Source organism: Daphnia pulicaria, chromosome 12 (assembly GCF_021234035.1).
Source record: "Daphnia pulicaria isolate SC F1-1A chromosome 12, SC_F0-13Bv2, whole genome shotgun sequence".
In the NCBI taxonomy this organism is placed as follows: domain Eukaryota; kingdom Metazoa; phylum Arthropoda; class Branchiopoda; order Diplostraca; family Daphniidae; genus Daphnia; species Daphnia pulicaria.
In genome coordinates, this window is record NC_060924.1 from 1,901,952 (window position 1) to 1,924,462 (window position 22,511).

The window sequence follows — 22,511 nt, forward strand, 5'->3', positions numbered from 1 at the left end:
TTTTAGAGTTAAAGTCGGGTTGATATCAATTGATAGTAAATCTTCACCAACAGTTAACCAGTAACGTTCCACGTTAGCATTTTGCGACATTTTGTTGAATAAGCAGTTTAAAGGAATATTTATGCAAGTGACGTTGCTAAGCCCAAATAAGAGTCTACATATAGCTAGAGAGGACTTGTTGCGTGATTGACTGACAGGGGAAAGATTCACACAGTCGAATAAACGGCGAGAAAACCAGGATAGGAAGCGTCCGATGTACCGTCTGATGTAAACCGAACCAGGACTTGATTTGTTGTAGAATTCACTTCGAAAGGTGTGGTAATCAATCCTGATTTTTCAAACAATAATTCTGAATAAACACTGGGTCCATCGTACACCTGTAAATATTTAATAAAATATTAGAAACTTTTTTAGACATATCGGCTAATTTTAAAAAATGACGGACATAAAGAAAATCCATTTCCGCTTGCGTTTCAAAGTAGGCAAAAAGTAACCGGACTTTTGAGCCCGCTTTCACTGTGATGTTCCAACGACAGTCGGTCAAGTCGGGATAAACCTGCACCGGATAATTTGGACTTTTGATAATTCCATTGGCTCCGTTCAAATCGTGTTTGCATTCTGGCGTGGAAATCTGTGGGTCAGCGATAGAAATTTTTTAATATGATTTCTAATTGTATTTAATTTGGAAGTCGATATACTTTTAAGACTCTCCAAGAGAAGGCAACGTTTTCTTTAACGACTGATGGTGGTTTGAAATGAACCAGCATTTTGTTGCTGATTGAGTACATTGCTATATTTGTCATGGAATCTTTCCGGTCGTGAAGTACATGACCGGAAGTGCTCCATCCATCGTATACCTGGGGGATTAAATGTTGAACTGATTTTTCTATCAAGAATTTTTCATCTCATTAAATTCAAATAAGAGCAACTTACGATTATGGAGGACAAATTTTCCGGCGAAGACAACAAAGATGCTGGATTAGAATAGTAATCAACATAATTGGGTGTAGTTTTATAATAATATGATTCAGTAGTCGTAGAGTAGTTTCCATCCATATAGTAATAGTTTCGAACAGTAGGAACGTTTGCTTGAAAAGATGATGCGGATTTAGTGTTAGTTAGCAGGATGGTATCCTCATTGGTCGTTGCTTCGATGAACCAAAAACAGTCAGAGATATCGGTGTTGCTGGCCACGTAATTTGGAATCGCAATGACTCCATCGCCGTAAATATAACCGCCACAGCCTTTCAGTGAATTTCATTTATAACAAATTTATGTGCATATAAAATTTAACTGAACACACCTGGAACGAACGGTTCATTCGTGCTGTTTACCTAAAACCCAAGTAATTAGATATACAAGTTTCCTTGTCGCTTATAAGCTTAACTTAAACTATACTTACACTGGTGTAAAAAGCTGAAATGCCATAATCTGTTTGGTAATAAGATGGAAATTCCACATACAATTCATTGAATGAAGATCGTACCGAGAATGGGTTAGTAACTAATCCGCTAGTCGATAACAGTAGAGGACTGGTTGAGTAAGGTCCGTCGTAAATCTGGAAAATTTTTCAAATGATTTGGAGTTTTGGCGGCAGTTTGAATAAGAAATTACATTAACGAAATGTCGCTGCTCCAGAGTAACGCACTTTTTTAATGTCAGCCAAATTTGCTGATTAGGCTGCACAGATATTAAAACTGTGGTTTTGAGAGTAGCATCAAAAGCTCTTTCCGAATGGATGTCGTCTGCCGGTTTGGGAACTCGCTGAGAAGAAAAATTACCCGAAGAATCTGTGAGATGCTGACACATATTGGCGTAAACTGCATCAGACAACATGAAGAAATAATATTTTCCCAAATCGTCTAAATTAATTGTACGTGAAATTTAACCCACTGCAACTATAATTCTCGTCGGAGCCATCAAGACAATCGTGTTGGCCATTGCAAACGAGTTCTTTCGGTATACACTGCCGCCCACATTTAAATCCTTCTTTGCACACCTAGGAAAGTTAACTATATGTTAAAAACATCACATGCGGAAAAAAAGGTAATTGCATTATAAATACGCTTTGATCACAGTATTGCTCATCCCGACCATTTCTACAATCGTTTACTCCGTTACAGACAAAGCTTGCTTCAGCATGATTACAGTTCCAGCTGCAACTAAAATACTTTCTCGGACACCTCCAAGGGTTCGAGCCATCATTTGGAAAAATTGTGAAATCGGCTACATAATTGTATTCAACATTAAAAAGAATTTTTTCAATCAATGACTGAAATGTCGAGAAAATGGTAACTTCAAACCTTCGTTCCCCTTGGTAAATATATCCAGAAGTATAGAAGAGCCATTCCAAGTTGCCGTGTACTGGGAGCTCATGTCAAATGTGTATTTGCGACACTTGTCCAGAGGTTTCCACTCGATTGAACACGTTTGCGGATTAGTTGGCAACATCATAGAGAACGCGTTCACTTCATTTCGATCCTGCTTAAGACAACTTCGAGGGATCCTGTAAGTATTGTTCGTTCTTTCACTGCTTGCCAATCCATCCTTTGTTTTAAGAGGGGAAAATTCAAAATTTTATGAAATGAATATAGCAGGTAAAAATTGATAGTTTACCTGGAGTACTTTCAGGTTTAACGAAGTCATTTGGGAAGCGCAACCCGAATTATCTTTCCAGTTCAATTTCAACGAATTCGAATTTACGACAATATCCATCAGCGATTTCGTACTAAAATCGCCACTCAACTATTTTCGAATCAATAAGAAATCTATAAGAAATTATTCTAGCTGCATTTATATGTAACACACCTTTGGTGGGATGACGATTTCTGTGCGCAACGTTTTCCCACGAAGTGTCTGGAAATTCGGGATCACTTCAACGGCATAGGAGCGACACTGGGTGAGATTTCTGGCCAGTAAAAAGAGGCAAGGATCTTTCTTGCTAGTGATTGAAGATGGTGGCGATAGGGCGATAGAGAAGGTCGTTTTCGAATTCTTTTTCAAACACTTTTGAGGTACGGACAAGGAAGTTTCAACCAGCGACTTTGCGAGTTCGTTGCTGATCTGGTACACTCGGATCCAGACACCGGAACTAAATTTGAGACATTCGGCTGAGAGAACGGGCCAAACGATTTCAAGCGACTCGTTTTTGGTGCTAAATGAAGCGGCGATTGCGGACGAATTACTGCCAACGTTCGATTCGGAATCTAATGAAATTATTCGTCTTAGAAGCATGAATAAATTACCAATTTTCCAAATTTTTTACCAATAGTGCTGATGTCAACGAACTGAGCTAAGGAACATTTGACTAAGCTTTTAAGGTTGTCGACCAGGACCTTTCCTTGTTGGAGAAGACTTTCCGAGTCTCCTGTAATAATTAAATCATTCCAAGTGACATTGTAATTTATTCTGCTGTATATAATGTGTCTGTTACCTTTAGTAATTTGAATCGTTATCTCCGGAGCATTCTTGGTAGCTGTACTATTAGAAGTGGATGCCGCAGGGTCGGGACGAATTGGGGTTGCAGAAAGGATCGAACTGATGGCCACGTCTTGCGCTAATATTTCTTTGACTCGAGCAAACAAATCGTTATTTTGATTTGAAAGGGCTGTGACGATGGTCCGGAAAGCCGCTTCCATTGTTTCCAAACGGATCTGGAGCAACTGTTGCTGGCATTCTAGCGTACTACAAGTGGGATCACTATTTTCTGCCGTCTGGGACTCTGCTGATTTCACAAACACAATAAAAAAACTGGCGAGTATTAGATGCAATTTCATGGCAAAATTTGATTTGTGCCTGAAAATTATGTTTTATACGACAATAGTGACAATATCTTCTTGCTCGACGCAAGGCTGACTTGCCACTGTTCTAAAAATTTAATGAGTTGTGAGTAATAAGTTTTGAGTAAAGAAATACTTATGTTATAAAATTCTGCACTTGTAGGATTTATTTTTGTGTATATTTTAATTGACGCAGGAGATAGCCTCGATATAACTCTCAATTCGCTCTCAAGTTACCATTAGTATACTTTTTTTTTATCTTAATACAAACATAAATTGTCCAAAGTCCTGCGCAGTCGTTTCACGTTGTCTGCTATACATTTGAGCTATCATTTTTGTTTAACCAGCGATAAATTGATGGATCCTGTTGATATCTGGACTGATTGGTTGTTTTCAATTTCAGCTTATTCTAAAGTGCAATTCTGTAAATATTTGTTACACAGAGTGCGTTATTTTAGCACTTTGAACCGCTGCATGTGTCGATGAATTTTCTCGAGGCAAACGGGTACAGATTGATAAAACAAGTCAATGCTCTAAAACAATGTGGACAACACGCATCTCGTTTTACGATACTAACATGTTAAGCATCGTAGGCAATAATTGTCCAGAAGCTTTTCCAGAGAGTTTAATTCGAAATTGTTCAGAATATTAAGACAGATCTATAATAACAACCCAAATGTTTTAACATTTGTGAAAGCTGTAAAATGGTTAGATCTGACGAGAGTTTTATTGTAGAGGATACACGAAACTTTATGATGGTGATATTATACTGATATGCGGTTTCTATATCAGTTTCACATATCATTTTTCAACGCCGACAAAATAAATATTAGCTACATGCTACATCTACCAAACTTATCACGAGTAACCATACTAACCAAGTTATCATCAACTGCTGCACAAATACTATAAACAACTTACAGGCTATAACTTCATTTTGGTCTGAACAATTGTGAGGTCGTGATGCGTCGTGTTGTCAAAAGTCAAGGTAAATTTTTCCTTTAAACCGAGTGTGCAAGAAAATGAGCATGGAAGAAGTTAAGCTGATTGAGACTCTCATCAAAGACGCAAAAGCCAACGAAAGTGAAATCATCCGAATTTATGGTAACATCGCCAGTAAATTAGGGGAATCTGCACCATCCAATTTGGTACCCTTCCTTAATCAGTCAGCCGCTCACTTGTTATCACCACAGGTTATAGACATCCTGAAAAATCATCGAATTGATGCCCACAGTTACCTTTTAGTGGCCAATAATTTGCTGGATTTAGAAGACGTCAAAGATGACCTACTGTACGGCGATGTCCTAACGAACGCCATACCCGCCAACACCATCAGAAGGCTGAAAGTTGCATTGGCTATCACACCCTTGGCTACACCAGCAGCACAACAGCCACACCCAACAGTGGTGCCCATAGTAACCGCGCCCAGCATTCAAACGCAGAGTAGTCAACAGCAGTCTGGTGCCTCAGCTACTGATGGGAATGACAATTTTAGATTACCCATCGAAATCAAGAAAGAGTGTACCGAAATGAAAAATGTGGACGGTATGCTTTGTTACAAATTAAATTTAAACGAAGCGTCCACGTTTGCTGGTGCGGCCTCCATCATCAAGCGATTCGCTTTCAATGCACCAGCAGCCCATCCCCCAAAAAAGGAATGGAAAACTATTTTGCTGATGGGTGCGACTGGATCTGGCAAGACGACCATGATCAACGCAATGATCAATTATGTACTGGGCATCGAATGGGAGGATCCTTTCCGTTTCATGCTCGTCAATGAAGATCTTAGGGGGGCGTCGCAAGCGCACAGTCAAACGACCGGAGTCACGGCGTACGACATTCATTACAGAAAGGGCTTCCGCATTCCGTATTCATTGACTATAGTCGACACGCCGGGATTCGGAGATACCGAAGGCATAGATCGCGACAAAGAAATCACTTCGGCCGTCAAACAATTTTTTGAACATCAAAATGGCATTCAGGTAATAATTTAATAAGGTAATTTTTAAAATTAAAATTAATTACAATTAATATTAAAATTAAAATTAATTATTAATAAGCATTATTAAAATGTCGATAAAATTATTTTAAATTGTTCTTGATATCAGGAACTGGATGCTGTCGGATTCGTCGTGCAGTCCGCACTTGCCCGGCTTACTAGCGCGCAAACGTACATTTTCAATTCGGTCCTGTCCATTTTCGGGAAAGACATCAAAGAAAATGTTCGTTTCCTCGTGACTTTCTCTGACGGAAGTGCACCTCTCGTCCTGGGTGCCATAATAGAGGCGAAACTTCCTTGCCAGATGAACTCGAATAATTTGCCGTGCCATCAGAGCTTCAACAATGCGGCCGTTTATATTTCGGAGGCATTAGCTAAAGAAAATCTGCTATTACGTTTCCAATGGGATAGTGGAATAAAGAATTTCAAATCCTTTTTTGACGAGCTGAACAAGATGCCGACTAAATCGCTGCAGATGACGAAAGAAGTGTTGCAGATCAGAAAGTGTCTGGAAATTCATTTGGATTTCATGCAGAGGGGCATCCAACAGCAGCTGATGAAGATGGAAGAACTGAGCGAGACGGAGAAAATCATCGCTCTGAACAAGAATCACATCGACGCCAACAAGAATTTCGAGATGAAAGTGCCAATATCCAAGAAGGTCAAAGTCAAGTGCATCAATAATCAGAACGCCATGAACTGCGTCAAGTGCGAAGTAACGTGTCACTTTCCTTGCGATCCGTCGTATTTTACTCGTTTTTGTCCAGCCTTCTGGGATCCAGCGAAATTAATGTCTTCTGATTCAAAAGATGTCCCTATGACTTCAGCCATAAAATTTTATGCGAGTTCGTTGAGAACCGTTGTAAGTACTGCATACAACTTGGTAGTTAATGAGGAAGCTCTGAAATGCAGGGTTTGTCCGGGTAACTGCCCAACCAGCGACCACCTAAACGAAGACACAAATTGGCAATACGTCCAGGAGGACGAGATCAGGACCCTGTACGATATTCGCAAGAAGTACGAAGACGCCATGGGACAGAGGCTGAGCGCTGAAGGGTTGAAGAACGCTTTGCAAGCGGAACTGGAACAACTGAAATTCGAAATGTGTAAGACGATTGAAGAGATCACACAATGCTCGAATTTACTGCAGCAGAAAGCCCTTCACGGTGATCCGCTCACCACTCCCGAATACATTCAGATGATGATCGAAAACGAGAAGAACGAGAAGAAACCCGGATACAATGAGAGGATCAAGAGTTTGCAACAAGTGCTGAAAAAAGCGGAACTTACCAAGGACGTGCTAAATAAAGGAGAAATAACCAAGCAATATTCTCGTTAAAAAATTTAAAAAAATTTGCATGTGCCACAACAGCGCCGCTTGCCATCTATTTTCGCTGTAGTATACTATTAGAAACGCAATAGCTTTTATATATTAAATTCATTACTAAATGTTTTCTACTTATAGAGATAACAAATCAGAAATATAATTGCCATTTCTTATCAATTTAAACCGTAATTTTTCTGTAGAATTCCTGGGAAACATAATACAATGCTTTTATAACCAGCAATAACAAATTTATGTTGAAAAACGTGTATGCTGTAGGATAGTGTATGACACGCAACTTTCTTTCATGCGTTTGATACCTGATGTGCTTTCGTCCTTATAATATACTCGAAATCTCGAATCGAGGGATAATCTCCCCCGATTATTGGCCTTTCACCGGAACAATAGAACACCAAAGTCAAGAACTCAAGATAAGCTATATATAGTATAGTATAATTACTATATTCACCAGTGTTTCTTTTGGAACTTTTGCGCAAATCAGTTGAGATTTCCCGGTTCCGTTTTTCACGAAGTTTGGCAAGAGACACACCCTCACTGCCGGAACGGAATTCGTGTTATGTACACGGTTTATGATTTTTTAGTTTCACGGTATTCTTCGTTCCCTCTTATCCAAAATATAAATGGGCCATTAAACAAAAAGAGAAGAAACAAACTTTTTCTTTCTGGGTATTATTTCCCTCGTCGTGATTGAATCACCTGAATTACACTGAATTACACTGAATTTACTTCTGTTTTTACGGCACGGTGAGTAACATGTGTTAGGAATGATATATTCAGCATTCTCCATAATCAAGCTATTAACGGCAATTGCAGCATCAAATACGGGGTTATTAGATGTGACACGTTGAAACAAAATGGAATAGAAATCAAATAGAAATAAGTTAACGCCCTTGACTGTTGCGCAGTACGTAATAATAAGCTCATCCAAACTGTGTAAAATACACACAGCCAGAGGGGGATAACACGGACTCTCTGCCGTGTTGCAACAGCGAGAAATGAAAAGACAAGTAAAATAGGAAAAGGAAACAATTCTCCCGAATGAGACACGAAAGTCTCGCGTTGTGATAGTGACCAACCACAAAAAGCGAACGTCCATTGACAATAATCGTCTCCTTTTTTCCCGTCAAGTTTCCCTTTTCCTTTTTCCCAGCAGCAGCAGCGGACGACATAATAATATTTCATTATCACCCTGACCGAAATTGACAAGGGTGGCCAGTTACTGTAACATGTACCTGATGCAACCCAGCAAGTATATAAGTCGGTAGTGTCGACTCGATTAAGTCACCAGTCGCTTTCAGTCGATTCCACCACCAACAACCACTCCAACATCATGCAGGTTCTCTATTATTTTTATTATTTTTCTTACTGGCATTAAGAAATAGTAATAACAATCTTTTATTATTTTCCCGGTTATATACGCAGGTCCAACTCATTCTTGTTTCCCTCGTTGCATTGGCTGTTTTTACATCCGGAGAGGAACAGCCCAAATACACAGACACTGTCGCCAAGTCATCCGAGCAACAGGTAAATTATTTCTTACAGTTGACTGTGTTTTATATTAGCCTCAATAAATTAATTAGTTGTAAAACAATTTTCTATATAGTACGCTCCCATGCCGCACTCGTTTGCCTGGGAAGTGAAGGACGAGCCGAGCAAGAACGACTACTCGCACCAACAGGAAAGCGACGGCAAAGTCACGACCGGATCCTACCGCGTTGCCTTGCCCGATGGCCGCACCCAAATCGTCACCTACACGGCCGACCAAAACGGATACGTCGCTGAAGTCAAATACGAAGGAGAGGCCCAATATCCCGCACCTTCTTCATACAACAACAAACCATCAGCGAGTTATCCGACCGAACAGGCGAAACCAACAACAGCTTACCCCGTTGCTTGAATAGCCCGAACCACTGAAGCTCAGCGATCCTAAGACGAACCGATGCATTTTCTGCAATTCCTAAATGCATTTTTGGTTGTAAGTTTGTAACTAAATCTTTTGTAATATATGGAAGTATAAATGTAAAACGTTATTAAAACAACATTTTGAAATTTTCTAATTTCGCCAAATCTTTATGGCATTTTGATATAAACTTGATTTCGCAGGAGCTGTAGCTTTTTATAACTTGGCGGTTGTTAATGCTGACTGTGATGGGTCTCAACTCAAACATTATCTGATCCAAAATTCAGATAGAAAATTCGATTAGAAAATTCGTACGTAGTCATAGTATTACGTATCGTCACCCAGACTTGAAATAAATGTAGATTGGCAACGGTTCCGCAATATCACGTGCCCGTCATTGTAAATAAAGCCTGTATCAACTGCAACCATCTGAGAATTCCAAATTCACAACTTAACTTTGACTATCGTAACAAACTGTATAATAAGCAAACAGACAATTTTTACAACGGTCCGTTGGAGAGTTCTAGTACTCGGAAAGGTATTACTGACTTGACACGTCAATCTATTTCGTAATCTGGCTAGCAGGTTATTACTAAGCACTAACACTTTGCCGTGTTTATTCTGTTATAAGTGTTTGAGTTTGACAAGCTATTTAGAGCTGCAGTTAATTACAATTCGAAATTGCCGCCAATTTCTTGTTACATAAATTTTGAAAATCTATAATATTATTTACGATTTTAATTTCAGGGCTCATAAAGTCATAATCGTGCAGCATTAAATTAATTACCAGCCGTAGTTTATTCCCTCTTGACTTTCATGAGGGTCCTGGATTAAGTGTGGCGATTTTTAATTGTATCGATATCTTACTAAAGCATGGCTAATTTGAATATTAGTGTCGTCTGCTACAGTCTTGTTTACCAGTTTCGAAAAAGAGACGAAGTTTACCTGCTTCTGCTGCACTCCATCGTCAATCCCAGTATCCCACACACAAAACAAGTTTTATATTATAATAAAGAATATGTAATGATAACTTTTTTGGGAAACGTACGCGAACGTACGTGGCTGGCTGTAACTGTAGACCAAATAAATTTACTAAAATGTGGTCGTCGTGTGGACTCTGTGGTGTTGGTGTTGAGGCTCAAGGCTCTCAGACTCTCCATGCTGTTTGGCAGGTAAATCAAAGTGAGAATACAAATGCAATGATTTCGATAGCTTAAATAGAAAAGTTAAACCTGTTTACAAATTTGTGAAATGTCATATTTCCTGACTGGCATTCATCCATGTAAGCCACCTGTCGATGCTTGGCAGTTTGTTTGCACCTGCGTAAACTTTTCCTCTGTGCATATTTGAGGCTTGAGCCAGTCATTGTACAAACAAGATGTGCAAGTTTATCTTGTGCTGGCATTTGACCTGTCCTCAGTATCGTCACCAGGATAATGATTTGAGTTACTTTTATTTCTGCGACCTGCTAGAAATATTTTATGTTGCAGGACCTGCGTGAGCTCAGTGTATGAACATGGACACACCTTACATTCTCCCATTTATTAAAAAATTCAGGTTTACCCACTGACTCAATTTCTGCTTGTCCTTATTGATTCATTATGCCTAAATATTTTTCGTAACTCATTTTTAATTTTCATTTAGATAAACAGCATCCTTTTGGATTGGAGGAACTGCCGATGTCGGTTGAGTTACGGATGTCTTCTTCCCCTTTCGTTAAATCCCCTCTGTCCTCGTGTACACCCATGTGAGTGTGGGTGTATTCACGAGGACTTTCTTTTTCGTATCCCGGATGGTAGATTCAATCAAATTCAGATGGATGGATCGCTTGTGGATATGCCTGGCCGTATTTCCCAGGCTTGAAGGTAGAACAAACATTTATCTCTTTTCTTCCTTTAAGACTATTGATGTCGTTGATTTCAAATCGTGACATAGTAAGATAATACGATTACTCCTGAGCTAGGCCTTTGAATGGAACTGTTTCTCATCGCCAATTTTGTTTTCTCAGTTAGGGCTCATTTATAAATATCTCATTTAATGAACGACAGCAGATCAGGCTTGTTTTTGTACCTTACAACTCACTGGCAGTAAATGTTGATGGGAGGTTAATAACAATTTTTGGTTTGAATTCTTTTTCGTGGCATTTAACAACCATTCAACAGTTGACGCGGGGAATATAAGTGATTCAGAGTTAATGTTATGTGATGTTAAGCTGCGATCGCCAATCAAATTTGATATTTTTTAAATTTTGTTAGGAGAAATTTTACCAATAAATCCAGTTCCCTGCCCTTGATTTTGCAAACAGACGCGTGAATTTGCGTTCAGCCATGCACAACTATAATGAGAATTTGTATTTGTGAAAAGATTTTGAGAAAATTTCAAACCGTAAATGAATAAGACGCGAAATAATTTTCTTCCAATTTAGTCCAGTCTGCATTTAGTAAAAATCTGCCAATCAAAATTGGTTTTTTACTTGCCACGCCCACATTTTTACAGATAGAAACGTGACAATTAGTGTGCGCATTGAAAATGTTTAGTTGCATTTACAGTTAAATTTTCGTCAAGAAATTCCCAACCCTCAATCAATAAGAGTCGACCAAATTTTCTACCCTTCCTTCTTATTTTATTTCTCTTCTCTGATCCCATCCTGCAAACGTGAGGAGAAAATGATAAAAATTTAATGAAATCAAATTAAAAAGTGAAACTCTTCCTTAAAGATAAACTTGACGTGTAGAAGCAACGTTTCGTGTCGATTTCAAAGCTGAATTTTAAAATAAAAAATTTAATCATTTTTTTATATCAGGCAAACAAAATTAGTTTTTCACGTCCCCTGCCCTTATTTTTAGAGATAGACGCGCGAATTTTTTTGGACAAGTGCACAACTGAAATGAGAATTCATCTGTAAAAGAATTTTTTGGAAAATTCCGATCCGTAAGTGAATTAAAAGGTGAAGAATTTTCTCCCATTAAAGGCCTCCCGCAATTTTGTAAATCTGGCAATCAAAATTGGTGTTTTGCTGGTCGCGTCTGAAGTTTTGCAGATACAAACTTGAAACTTGGTTAGTGTATTCATTCAGTAAGTGTAATTACATCCACAGTTTAATTTGGGTAAAGAAAATCTTCCTCCTTAATGAATAAAAATCAAATGAATTTTCTCTCTCCCCTCCCCCTTTTAAAATTCCTTTCCTCCCAAAAATTTCGTGTCGTCATGAAACAAAAACGTCGCCGATGAAGTTGAACCTCAAAGGGACGCCACAATTTCCTCCTCCAACATGAAACCCGTGAAATGGGTGTGGTGTAAACCAGGGTAGTCAACCAAATACGAGTCTGAACCAGCAGAATAAGAAATCTGCACCCAGAGTTGATCGCCTTTTTTCAAGTTCAGCGTCGACTGGAGGGACATCGGAATTATTTGACTAACGGGGCCGTTATTCTCTTGAACATAACTCGACCCGATTCGATTCCCGTTCAAAAAAAGATAAGAATAAAACCAAGCATAAGAAGATGAAGATTTAAGATACGCCAGTCCCGTGAAAGAGAAAAAATAAATTCCCGGTCGCGGTGCCGTGAATTTCCCCGACCGCAAATCCATGGCGTTTCCCTCGTTCACCCGCGCCAAATCGAACGGAATCGGAGTTGATGTTTTGTTAAAATCAGAATTTCTCTGGACGTAGAAATTGACGGGCGCTGATTTAATGTCGGCGTATCCGATCCATTTCTGTTTGTCTGTAAAACAAAATAATTAGACAAACAATAACAACTAAAAATAGCACACGTCGTACCATTTTGATTGGAAAAAAAGTTGCAGTAAAGCGTTTCCATCTTCTTTGATCCTTTTACGGAAAAGAATCCGCTCAGTTTATGTCCCGTTCGTTGTAGATCCGCACACGATGTTGGCATTTGACCAATGTCAACTATTTCACTCGTTCGGGCTGTTGAATCAAATTCTTTATAATTTATTTAATAAATTAAATTTTTATTAAAATGTACCGTTTAATTTGGTTGTCAAATCCGCAACGGCGGACTTTGTGCTGTTCAATTCTGTTCTCGTTGAGGCCAAATTTGTTTTTGCAGTTTCCACGTCAATTAAAGTTGCTGAATAAATGCATTCGATTTAAATTAAATCAATTTCAAAAAAGAAAACAAAATTGTTATTACCTCTTAGATCTTTTTTCAGATTTTCTTCAGCAACTTTTGATTCTTGACTTAATCGATACGAACTCGCTACACAATCAAAGAAAACATAATTAAATTATAACAAATTAATTTTAATAAATATTGAATTAGACGTGAAATTTACTTTTGAGTTCAGCTGACAAAATCCCGGCCGTGATTTTCGTTTCCGCCAATTCTTTTTTAGTCGCTAAAATTATTGAAAAAGTTGTAAATACATTCGAATTTTTATCTTATATTCAAACAAAAAATTACCGTTTAATTTTGCAGATAAATCATCGACGGTTATGAGAAAATCTGCTCTCGTTTTCACCAACTCCTGCTTGGTCTCTGCTCGTAATAAAAAGCGTAAATTTTATAAGACATTTTGTTTAATTTTAAATTAAATTTCCAGTAAAATAATAAAATACCATTTAACTTTATCGATAGATTATTGACATAAGTCCTGGTTTCCTCCAAGTCGTTTTGGGTTTTCTCCAACTCTTGTCTAGTCCCTGCTCAATCACAACATTAAAAAAAATTCTGTTTTCTTATATTCTTAAATACCTTCTAATTCATTAGTTAAATCGCTCTTCGCGTTTCTTAGTTCGGTATTCGTTATATTCAAATTGTTCACAGTTCTGCTTAAGAGCTCAGTAGTGGCTGCAATTCAATTTCAATAATTCGATTAAAATTTAATAAATTTATTTAGCAAAATTTATTAAAGAAAACCTTTGAGTTCCTCCTTTAAATTGTTCCATTCGTTAACGACAGTCAATTCTGCGTGTTCCATAATTTTGATTGGCGCAGACAGTTCGGCGGTCGTGTAACGGAGACGAATGTTACGATCCTGAAACGATTGAGATTCGCGAAATTTGGCCAAATTGATTTTACTCAGTTGCATCGGCTTGGGCACGAATTTCTCTTCGTCCCATTGGACGTTGTCTCTACTTTCCTGTAATAACATTTCAACATCTTTCGTAATTTTGACCTGGCTCGAACCACCAGATTCGTTTGCCATTTTCTCTGAAATGATTGAACTGATTCTGTCCACGTCATCCCAACTGTTCGAGTCGTAATTGTGTTGGATTTTTTCTTTATTCTCAAAATTTTTATTTTCTTCATCCGAGTAGTTTTTTGCAAGTTTACATTTTTCATTAAAATCGCGATGCTGTTCTTCTCGCCTTTTCTCTTTACTATTCGAAGTTAATTTTCCTAATATTACCGACTGCTTCTCCACTTTTTGAAACATGTCCGCCAATATCTTTTGAGTTTCCATGTCCATTTTGTTGAGGATTTCATTTAAAATTTTCGTCGTCTTGTCCGGACGGTAATTGTCGTCATTCCAGAAAACAGAGTCCCACATTTTGTCACTTTGTTCTCTTATGGTCGTCCTGGACGTGACCAGCAGATCCTTTAAAATATTTGAAATTTGAAGTTCAGTATCAGGCGACCCGACCTCAGAGTCGTCAAATGTGTCCATTCGGATGTTGGTGGCCGTTTCCGTCAACATTTTCTTTTCGTCGTTGGCCGTCAGAAAAATTTCAGTTTTGTCTCCAAATTTTTGTAAAAGATTAGAGACCAATTGACCGGAAGTGAGGCTATCGATGCGGATGGTCGTCTGTTTTGTTTGTGACGTCTGCGATGACAAACTGTACAGGAGTTTGAAATTGTTTAAATGTTTGGGATTGGACCGCATTTCATTGGCCAGTTCGTCGCAGATTTTCTGGTCGTAACAGGACAGAGAAAACCAAATGGTTTTGCCCTTGTCGTAATTCTTCCACACTGGAGATAGAAAATAATCTTCTGTGGATATTTCACTCGTGAGAAAGACTTTCTCCAAGGGGAGGACTCTCACTTGATTTGATTTGATTTCATGGCCGAAGATTTCGTTTAAATGTTTCACAACTTCATTTTCAACTTTGTCGTTCCACATTTTAATGCGGAAGCTCATCTCTGGCTGTTTCGTGAATCTGTTGTAAATGCTAACGGCACTTGAGTGGTCCAATAACGCAATAGGGGAGTAGAAATATTTTTTCTGGCTGTCGGATGATTTTTGATTATTATCGACGTGTTCATAAATGTCAATGAGAAAATTGCCGTACTTCATAGAACTGAACGTGTCCAGCGAGATTTTTAGTTTCGCGCAAGAGGAAGAAGAAGCACCGAATGATTGGCACTGACAGCAAACGGCCAGCAAAAGAATGGTGAGGATACATTTGATTGGGACCATTTCAGTAAAAACGTTTGGGGAACTTTGGCACTTTGAGATTTCTTCAGAATTTTGGAAATAAGTTTCACATAAAAATGAAATACCTTATCTGCAGATGATGAAAACTTGTGTAGCCACAGAAGCAATTGTAAAGATATTTGCTAGAATTATATATGATTTTATTGACACGACTGTCGACGTACAAGTTTCAAACTGATTTGGGACTCGGACAGAAATGCGAAGGCAAACTCATTCGAATTGGGTTTATCCCAAGGGTTTTTCCATTTGTGCGAAATTTAGTCCAGCTTCGAGAGTTGAAAGATAAAACAGAAGTGTCATGTGATGTCATTTGATATTCCCGCCAAGGTTTTATAAACAGAACATCCTGCGTATGAAACAAGTTCTCAATTTTTTTAAACGCGATATACCAAACAAATAAAATAAAACAAGCTGGCAGATTAGATCAATTTCGAATGCCACACATTTAAATTTTAAATCGGTTTTTTGTTGCCATACCAACTGATTTCTACCCGCAACCTAGGCGCACGGCGCATCCAAAGTAATAGATAAATGATCTAAACTACATACAATTATTTCTTATACTTGTGCACCTATCTGGCATACCTAAAAAAAAATTTGTAATGGGACTTCACGATAAAACAAACAATCTTATAAATATTTATCTGTTATCATAAATTGGATTTAAAAATAATTTTGGTATGTGGGGATATTGCGGGAAATGTTGATTCCTCACTAGCATTTTGCATGTAAGCCCCCTGTTGAAGCATGTCAGTTTGTTTTCACTATGTAACCTTTATCCTTTATGCAGATTTTATGCCTGGACCAACCAACATAACAACACAATGCATAATTTGCACAAATGCAGCACATGGAAGCTTAAATCAGCTGTTTAATAACAATCAAGGTTTACCAACTTTCCCAAACTTTTTCTTACTTTTGGTTGTTTGGTTGTCATTTTTAATTTTCATTTAGATAAACAGTAACCTTTTGATTGGAGAAACTACCTGTGTCGGTCGAATGACGGTTCTCTTCTTCCCCTTTCTATTAATGTCCTCGTGTACATCCATGTGTGTGTGGGTGTATTCCACGGGGACTTCCTATTCCGCCTGGTGGATTCAACTTCTCAGCGGGTGGATGGAGCACATTTGGACTGCCTGGCCGTATTTCCAAGGCTTAAAGGTAGGAAAATTGTACCTCCATTCTTCCCTTTTGACTATTTGGTGGCGTCGATTCCATTATTTCGTAGCTAGGCCTTTGACTAGAACTGTTTTCACTTGCCGTTTTTGTTGACTCACAGTCAGGGTAGCCGTTTTTGTAAGTCACAACTCACTGGCAGTGTGTTGATGATTTTCTATATTTATTAGATCATAATCAAATTAAATTTTTTTAGAGATATTTAATATATCTGTTGCGTTTATAAAGTGCGACGGCCACTAGGTCGGTTTCCATGACAATTTCAATTAAGAACTAGTGAAGCGTGATAATGAAAAAGAGACTTGAAAACAATTCAACCGGTACGCCATTGACGCAATTGTGCACTAGCGAAGAATAGCCCAGGCCCCCAGTAATAATCAAAAAATTCCTAAAAGTATCCCAGCAGAGATCCGCGCATGCGAGAAAAACTCTACGACGCCTTGGATGAGAAAATAAACGGGCAAACGCCCTGGATATCTCACGGCAGTGGACAGGCTCATCCGTTTAGTCTGTCCATCACAATAGTCCAGAATAGACGACCAACTGGCTTCCTTCGTCAACTCCAGCAGCACTCCGCATCATTCGCCGATGATTTCGTTCGATTTCAACGTCATGAAACAGAACCTCACGTCCGTCCAAGAGTTGTACCGCACCTCGGCCGTCACCGTGGCCATGTTTCTCAATTGCGTCGTCATTTTGGCCTCTTTCGTTTGCGGCTGGAGTTTTACAGTTAAAAATTTGAAATTCGGTTTGTGTATTCAGTAAGTGTAATTGCATTCACAGTTTAATTTTGGCGAAGAAATGCCCACCCCTTAATGAATTTCTAATCGAATGAATTTTCTTCCCTCCCCTCCACCCCTTAAAATTTCATAGCCCAAAATTTCTTATCGACGTTAAACAAAAATGTTTGCGATGAAAATGTTTCATGTCGCCGATGAAGTTGAACCTCAAAGGGACGCCCCAATTTCCTCCTCCAACATCAAACCCGTGAAATGGGTGTAGTGGTTATCGTTGTCATCCAAATATAACAATGAGCTATAAGAAATCCCCACCCAGACTTGATCGCCTTTTTTCAAGTTGAGCGTCGACTGCAGGGTCACGGGACTGAATTGATCAACGGGGCCCTTACTCTCTTCAACACGACCCGACCCGATTAAATTCCCGTTCAAATAAAGATAAGAACCAAACCAAGCAGTCCAAGAAGATGAAGAACAAGAACAAAAAGAAGATTCTAGACGCGCCAGTCCCGTGAAAGAGAAGAAATAAATTCCCGGTCGCGGTGCCGTGAATTTTCCCGATGTCAAATCCATGGCATTTCCCTCGTTCACCACCGCCAAATTGAACGTTATCGGAGTTCCAACTAGGTTAAATGTAGAATTTCTTTGGACGTAGAAATAGACGGGCGCGGATTTGACGTCAACATATCCGATCCATTTCTGGAAACTTTTTTCATTAATTAAAGAATTAAAAAATGGATAATTAGCTACAACTGAATAATTGGTGAGAATTTCTAAATCGTTTACCTTCATCGTCAGGGAGTTTAGTGAAATCGCAGTAAACGGATTCCATTTTCACCGATCCCATGACGGAAAAAATTCCGCTCCACATGTGGCCAATCATTTTGAGATCCGCGCATGAAGACGGCAGTCCGTTGATGGAGACAACAGCTGATTGATTATTGATAAATGGAACAGAATCGGTTGCTTCTGCTGTGCATTCATTTTTCTCTCGTAAAAGGGAAGTTAAAAGCGAATCTTGTTGTTCAACTTTGGCCTCCAGTTTTTCAATTTTGACTTCCAGCTGGACATTTTTGGCCTCTAATTGAATTACTTTCAATGCCAAATCTTGTCTTTGTTCATTCTGTCATAGAAAATCAAATGTGTTTACCCACAGTGAATCACTAAATTAAACTAAACAATATACTTACATTTAGTTCGAGTTGCGCCTCCAGTTGTGTCACTTTTTCTACAAGTCTCACTTCCAATTCTTGCAGTTTATCTTCCAAGGAAAATGTGGTAAGAGCAGAGGAACAAATTGTCCCGAAACTCAAAATCAGCAACATCAAACCAAAACTAATTGACAAACGAGCCATTTTTTCTCGATTTTCTTTGTAAGAAAAGTGTAGCAGAAGCAACACGTAACAATCGACAGAAAAACCCACTTTGTTTAAATAAGTTGAAATACCTATTGTGCGGTTTTATCAATCACCTGTCTTGCAACGAGTCCATAAAAGATAACCATACCGATATTTTTTATTCCAAATTTGGTTTTTGCTCTTTCTTACTCAGCAATGTTTTATGTTTTATGATGACTTAAATAGTTACGTCACTATTATTATTCAATTATTCCGTTTAGTTTAGTTGTATCTATAGGCTCTTTTGAGAGAAATAATTTTTTTTTGTTTTGGACGACGATTATTCTGCTTTATCTTCGATGCGTGATGGCTCCTCACTGATTGATTGGTTGTCATGACGCCGCTTTTCATGACTCACCTGAAAACTGCCCATTTTTCGTCAGTTTTTAGTCCAACAGATGAAAACCAACAACAAAACAACTTGGGTGAGTGAGAACATGCCATTGTTTAGTTGTTCGGAATTTGTTTTAATGAACCAATGTTTCCAACCGGACGTGCGTTTCAATTGATTTAGTTCGACCCGTTGTTGCGTTCAATTTAAAGGTTAGTGAAAAAATGGGATAAACGAGTTTTATTTGTGTTTATATAATATCGCTGTCGAAAGAAGATAAATTCCGCGATTAGAATTTTTAAATGAGTCTCAAGGTCTGATGTTATTTGTTTTCTACGTTGCTATGGACAATCCACCGTTTATTGAAACGGGGATTAACCTGCTGCCGACTGGTCAAACAGGGAAAGGAAAACAAAAACGAAATGTTTTGGAACTACAGGCTAGATTACCAAATGCAAGGATCGTCTACATGTGTGCAACTGGCATATCGGAAGTTCCGACCGATGAACGCACCTTTTCATGGGAGCATCAGCTGGCAGTTGCGTGCAGACTACAGCCGTAACAAGGATCAACATAACAACACTAATGTGTGACCATTTATCACTACGTCATTATCGACTCGGATTATTGTTTTCTTTTTTTTGTCGTTTTGTAATTATAAGTATTAAAGTATTTAGGTAAATAAATTCAATCGTTTAAAGCCTTACACAGTTGCAGTTAAGTATCAAATCAAAAATTTTGTTCAACCTCATTATTTTATTTATTACATGAGTGTTCTGTTGATGATTTCCTACATTTAGATAACTTGTTAAAAATCAAAAAATCTTTTTTTTATATAGTCGTGTCAATTTTCAACCGATAAGAAAGTTCGGCAGCCATCCAGTGTCTGTGACAACAGCAAAGAAATAGCTCTTAATATTTGGAAAAATGAAAATGTTTACCCTTGTCCTTGTGTTGAAGAAATCTGAAATTCTTCTTGGTCTAAAAAAACGTGGATTTGGTGAAGGAAAATGGAATGGCTTTGGAGGAAAAATTGAATCTGGTGAATCTGTAATTCAAGCAGCCATTAGGTGAGCTTATTGAAACTTGTAATGCATTTATGACATGATGAGAATCACATGACTGCCATTGGATATTGAAAACATGTTTTTAGTAAAGTGCTTGTTTGCTGTTACAGGGAACTTCATGAAGAGAGCGGAATCATGACTGAAGAATCTAATCTAACTAAATGTGGAATCATAAACATGGATTTCTCTAATGGTGAAACCCCTTTCAAAATTCATGTTTTTCGTTGTTCAGAGTACAAAGGAGAAATCTTGGAAACAGAAGGTTGATATACTGTTAAATCTTTTCTCAAATATTGTAAATAATTTATTTTGTGTTTATTTTATGTTATTCAGAAATGAAGCCACAGTGGTTTGACGTGCAACATATTCCATACGATCTCATGTGGAGTGAAGCACGTATCTGGTTTCCAGTTTTTCTCTCCGGGACGTCATTTCACGCCAGCTTCTCATTCAACGCCCTGGGTGACATAATCAAGCACACAATTATTCAGAAGCCGTAAGAAAATCCGAGAAAACCGTGAGTGTAACCCACCTTATCTTTCTTCAGTCTTTATTTATAAATAAAAGATAGGTAAGATTAGTTACGTAATTTACTCTTGGGAGCCGAGAGTTGTAATTTAATCATGTATGTCCTGAAATAATTAAATCATTCCAAGTGACATTCATTTATTTTGTTGTATAATGTGTTACCTTTAGTAATTTGAATCGTTATCTCTGGAGCATTTTTGGTAGCGGTACTATTAGTTGCGGATGCCGTAGGGTCGGGACGAATTGGTGTTCTAGAAAGGATCGAACTGATGGCCACATCTTGCGCTAATATTTCTTTGACTGGAGCAAACAAATCGTTATTTTGATTTGAAAGGGCTGTGACGATGGTCCAGAAAGCCGCTTCCAGCGTACTACAAGTGGGATCATTATTTTCTGGTTGCTGGGACTCTGCTGATTTCACGAACGCAATAAAAAAACTGACGAGTATTAGGTGTAATTTCATGGCAAAATTTCTTTTGCCTGAAAATTATGTTCTATACGACAATTGTGACAAAATCTTCTTGCTTGACGCAAGGATGATTGGCCCGGATTGGCCACTGTTCTTAAATGTTCAAGAGTGGATGAGCTTGATGTGTAAAGAAAAATGTTGTAAAATTCTGCACTGTAGTGCATGTAGGCTATTTAATTGACGTAGTAGATAGCCTTTGATGACTCTCAAGTTACCATAAGTATACAGTTTTTGTCAGCACAAACAAATTGTCCAAAGTCCCGCACAGCCTTTTAGAAAGAGGTCGACATTTGTTTCATTCGAAATTTATTTTGTATTTTGCCTGCTTACAGTTGGGTTTATTTTTGTTTAACCAGCGATAAATTTATGGCCCCCTGCTGATTTGTGCAGAATTTTTAGCTTCCAAAGTGCAGTTTGGTAATTTGACATGTTTACAGCTAGTGCGCTGCGGGATCATCACTCCGAACCGTTGCACGTGCCTTATAGTTTTCGTGAGGTCAACGGGTATAGATTCACCAAACATGTCAACGCCCTAAAAGCAAAACACTCGAACGCATCTCGGCGATGTATAGTCGAAATCGTTCAGATGCTCCCATCGAATGGGGTGCCCTTCCTTAATCGGTCAGCCGACCAATTTTAATGATCGGCAACTTTCTATCATGCGTGTGATACCTGTGCTTGGTATTTTTCCCTCTCGTTATACTCGAATCGGGGGATAACCTCCCCTTATTATTGGCCTTTCACCGGAACAATAGAATACCAAAGTCAAGATATAAGCTGTACTATCCACCGCTAGTGTTTCTTTTGGAACTTTTGCGCAAGAAATCAGTTGAGATTTCCCGGTTCCGTTTTTCGTTAAATTTGGCCACAAGAGACACACCCTCACTGCCGGAACGGAATTCGTGTTATATACACGGTTTATGATTTTTGAGTTTCACGGTGTTCTTCGTTCCCTCTTATCCAAAATATAAATGGGCCATTAAACAAAAAGAGAAAAAACAAACTTTTTCTTTCTGGTTATTTCCCTCGTCGTGATTGAATCACCTGAATTACGCTGAATTACTTCTGTTTTTACGGCACGGCGAGTAACATACGTTAGGAATAACATAATCATTCACCATTCTCCATAATCAAGCTATTAAAGGCAATCGCAGCATATCGAATGCGGGGTTTTTAGATGTGACACGTTGAAACAAAATGGAATAGAAATCAAATAGAAATAAGTTAACGCCCTTGACTGTTGGGCAGTACGCAATCAGCTCATCCAAACTGTGTAAAATACACACAGCCAGAGGGGGATAACACGGACTCTCTGCCGTGTTGCAACAGCGAGAAATGAAAAGACAAGTAAAATAGGAAAAGGAAACAATTCTCCCGAATC

At 38.5% G+C, this 22,511-nt stretch overlaps 4 protein-coding genes and 1 pseudogene across 9 annotated transcripts; 2 read left to right on the plus strand and 3 right to left on the minus strand.

Annotated features, from left to right (window-relative positions):
• Positions 1-22,511, minus strand: part of LOC124316217 — a 190,907-nt pseudogene that overhangs the window by 164,021 nt on the left and 4,375 nt on the right.
• On the minus strand, positions 49-21,139 carry LOC124316144. 2 transcript variants are annotated; one of them, XM_046781904.1, is made up of 14 exons: positions 20,824-21,139; positions 3,266-3,367; positions 2,809-3,206; positions 2,617-2,745; positions 2,304-2,547; positions 2,066-2,226; positions 1,894-1,999; positions 1,615-1,820; positions 1,403-1,558; positions 1,304-1,334; positions 934-1,244; positions 699-857; positions 446-631; positions 49-377 (listed from the first exon to the last, which is right to left on the minus strand). In XM_046781904.1, the coding sequence occupies exons 1-14, from the start codon at positions 21,122-21,124 to the stop codon at positions 207-209; spliced, it is 2,661 nt and encodes an 886-aa protein (XP_046637860.1). In that variant the 5' UTR covers positions 21,125-21,139; the 3' UTR covers positions 49-206. The 2 variants fall into 2 exon arrangements, with proteins under 2 accessions (XP_046637860.1, XP_046637859.1); XM_046781903.1 differs by lacking the exon at positions 20,824-21,139 and adding an exon at positions 3,434-3,856.
• Positions 4,496-7,343, plus strand: LOC124316172. Its single transcript, XM_046781964.1, has 2 exons — positions 4,496-5,761; positions 5,888-7,343. The coding sequence occupies exons 1-2, from the start codon at positions 4,802-4,804 to the stop codon at positions 7,115-7,117; spliced, it is 2,190 nt and encodes a 729-aa protein (XP_046637920.1). The 5' UTR covers positions 4,496-4,801; the 3' UTR covers positions 7,118-7,343.
• Positions 12,072-15,621, minus strand: LOC124316156 (interaptin-like). Of its 2 annotated transcripts, XM_046781925.1 has the most exons (9): positions 13,907-15,619; positions 13,742-13,837; positions 13,606-13,689; positions 13,451-13,525; positions 13,323-13,385; positions 13,181-13,246; positions 13,013-13,117; positions 12,805-12,954; positions 12,072-12,748 (listed from the first exon to the last, which is right to left on the minus strand). In XM_046781925.1, the coding sequence occupies exons 1-9, from the start codon at positions 15,405-15,407 to the stop codon at positions 12,264-12,266; spliced, it is 2,625 nt and encodes an 874-aa protein (XP_046637881.1). In that variant the 5' UTR covers positions 15,408-15,619; the 3' UTR covers positions 12,072-12,263. The 2 variants fall into 2 exon arrangements, with proteins under 2 accessions (XP_046637881.1, XP_046637883.1); XM_046781927.1 differs by lacking the exons at positions 13,013-13,117; positions 13,181-13,246; positions 13,323-13,385 and having other exon boundaries at positions 13,907-15,621.
• On the plus strand, positions 19,013-20,792 carry LOC124316571 (oxidized purine nucleoside triphosphate hydrolase-like). 4 transcript variants are annotated; one of them, XM_046782587.1, is made up of 5 exons: positions 19,013-19,160; positions 19,561-19,782; positions 19,906-20,136; positions 20,244-20,395; positions 20,467-20,792. In XM_046782587.1, the coding sequence occupies exons 3-5, from the start codon at positions 19,994-19,996 to the stop codon at positions 20,631-20,633; spliced, it is 462 nt and encodes a 153-aa protein (XP_046638543.1). In that variant the 5' UTR covers positions 19,013-19,160; positions 19,561-19,782; positions 19,906-19,993; the 3' UTR covers positions 20,634-20,792. The 4 variants fall into 4 exon arrangements, with proteins under 4 accessions (XP_046638543.1, XP_046638544.1, XP_046638545.1 ...); XM_046782588.1 differs by having other exon boundaries at positions 19,013-19,782; XM_046782589.1 differs by lacking the exon at positions 19,013-19,160 and having other exon boundaries at positions 19,561-19,743.

What these genes read in the sequence shown, in the direction of transcription:
- LOC124316144 (XM_046781903.1), bottom strand. Translation starts at nt 3,776, where the DNA reads ATGAAATTGCATCTAATACTCGCCAGTTTTTTTATTGTGTTTGTGAAA. An exon ending in AGCAGCGACATTTCGTTAAT is followed by an intron (nt 1,559 to 1,614) that starts GTAATTTCTTAT and finishes AAAATTTTCCAG; the next exon opens with ATTTACGACGGACCTTACTC. An exon ending in TTTCAGCTTTTTACACCAGT is followed by an intron (nt 1,335 to 1,402) that starts GTAAGTATAGTT and finishes CTTGGGTTTTAG; the next exon opens with GTAAACAGCACGAATGAACC.
- LOC124316172 (XM_046781964.1), top strand. Translation starts at nt 4,802, where the DNA reads ATGAGCATGGAAGAAGTTAAGCTGATTGAGACTCTCATCAAAGACGCA. An exon ending in AACATCAAAATGGCATTCAG is followed by an intron (nt 5,762 to 5,887) that starts GTAATAATTTAA and finishes TCTTGATATCAG; the next exon opens with GAACTGGATGCTGTCGGATT.
- LOC124316156 (XM_046781925.1), bottom strand. Translation starts at nt 15,407, where the DNA reads ATGGTCCCAATCAAATGTATCCTCACCATTCTTTTGCTGGCCGTTTGC. An exon ending in TTTAACTAATGAATTAGAAG is followed by an intron (nt 13,690 to 13,741) that starts GTATTTAAGAAT and finishes GTGATTGAGCAG; the next exon opens with GGACTAGACAAGAGTTGGAG. An exon ending in TTTGTCAGCTGAACTCAAAA is followed by an intron (nt 13,247 to 13,322) that starts GTAAATTTCACG and finishes TTGATTGTGTAG; the next exon opens with CGAGTTCGTATCGATTAAGT.
- LOC124316571 (XM_046782588.1), top strand. Translation starts at nt 19,994, where the DNA reads ATGAAAATGTTTACCCTTGTCCTTGTGTTGAAGAAATCTGAAATTCTT. An exon ending in GTAATTCAAGCAGCCATTAG is followed by an intron (nt 20,137 to 20,243) that starts GTGAGCTTATTG and finishes TTGCTGTTACAG; the next exon opens with GGAACTTCATGAAGAGAGCG. An exon ending in AGAAATCTTGGAAACAGAAG is followed by an intron (nt 20,396 to 20,466) that starts GTTGATATACTG and finishes TATGTTATTCAG; the next exon opens with AAATGAAGCCACAGTGGTTT.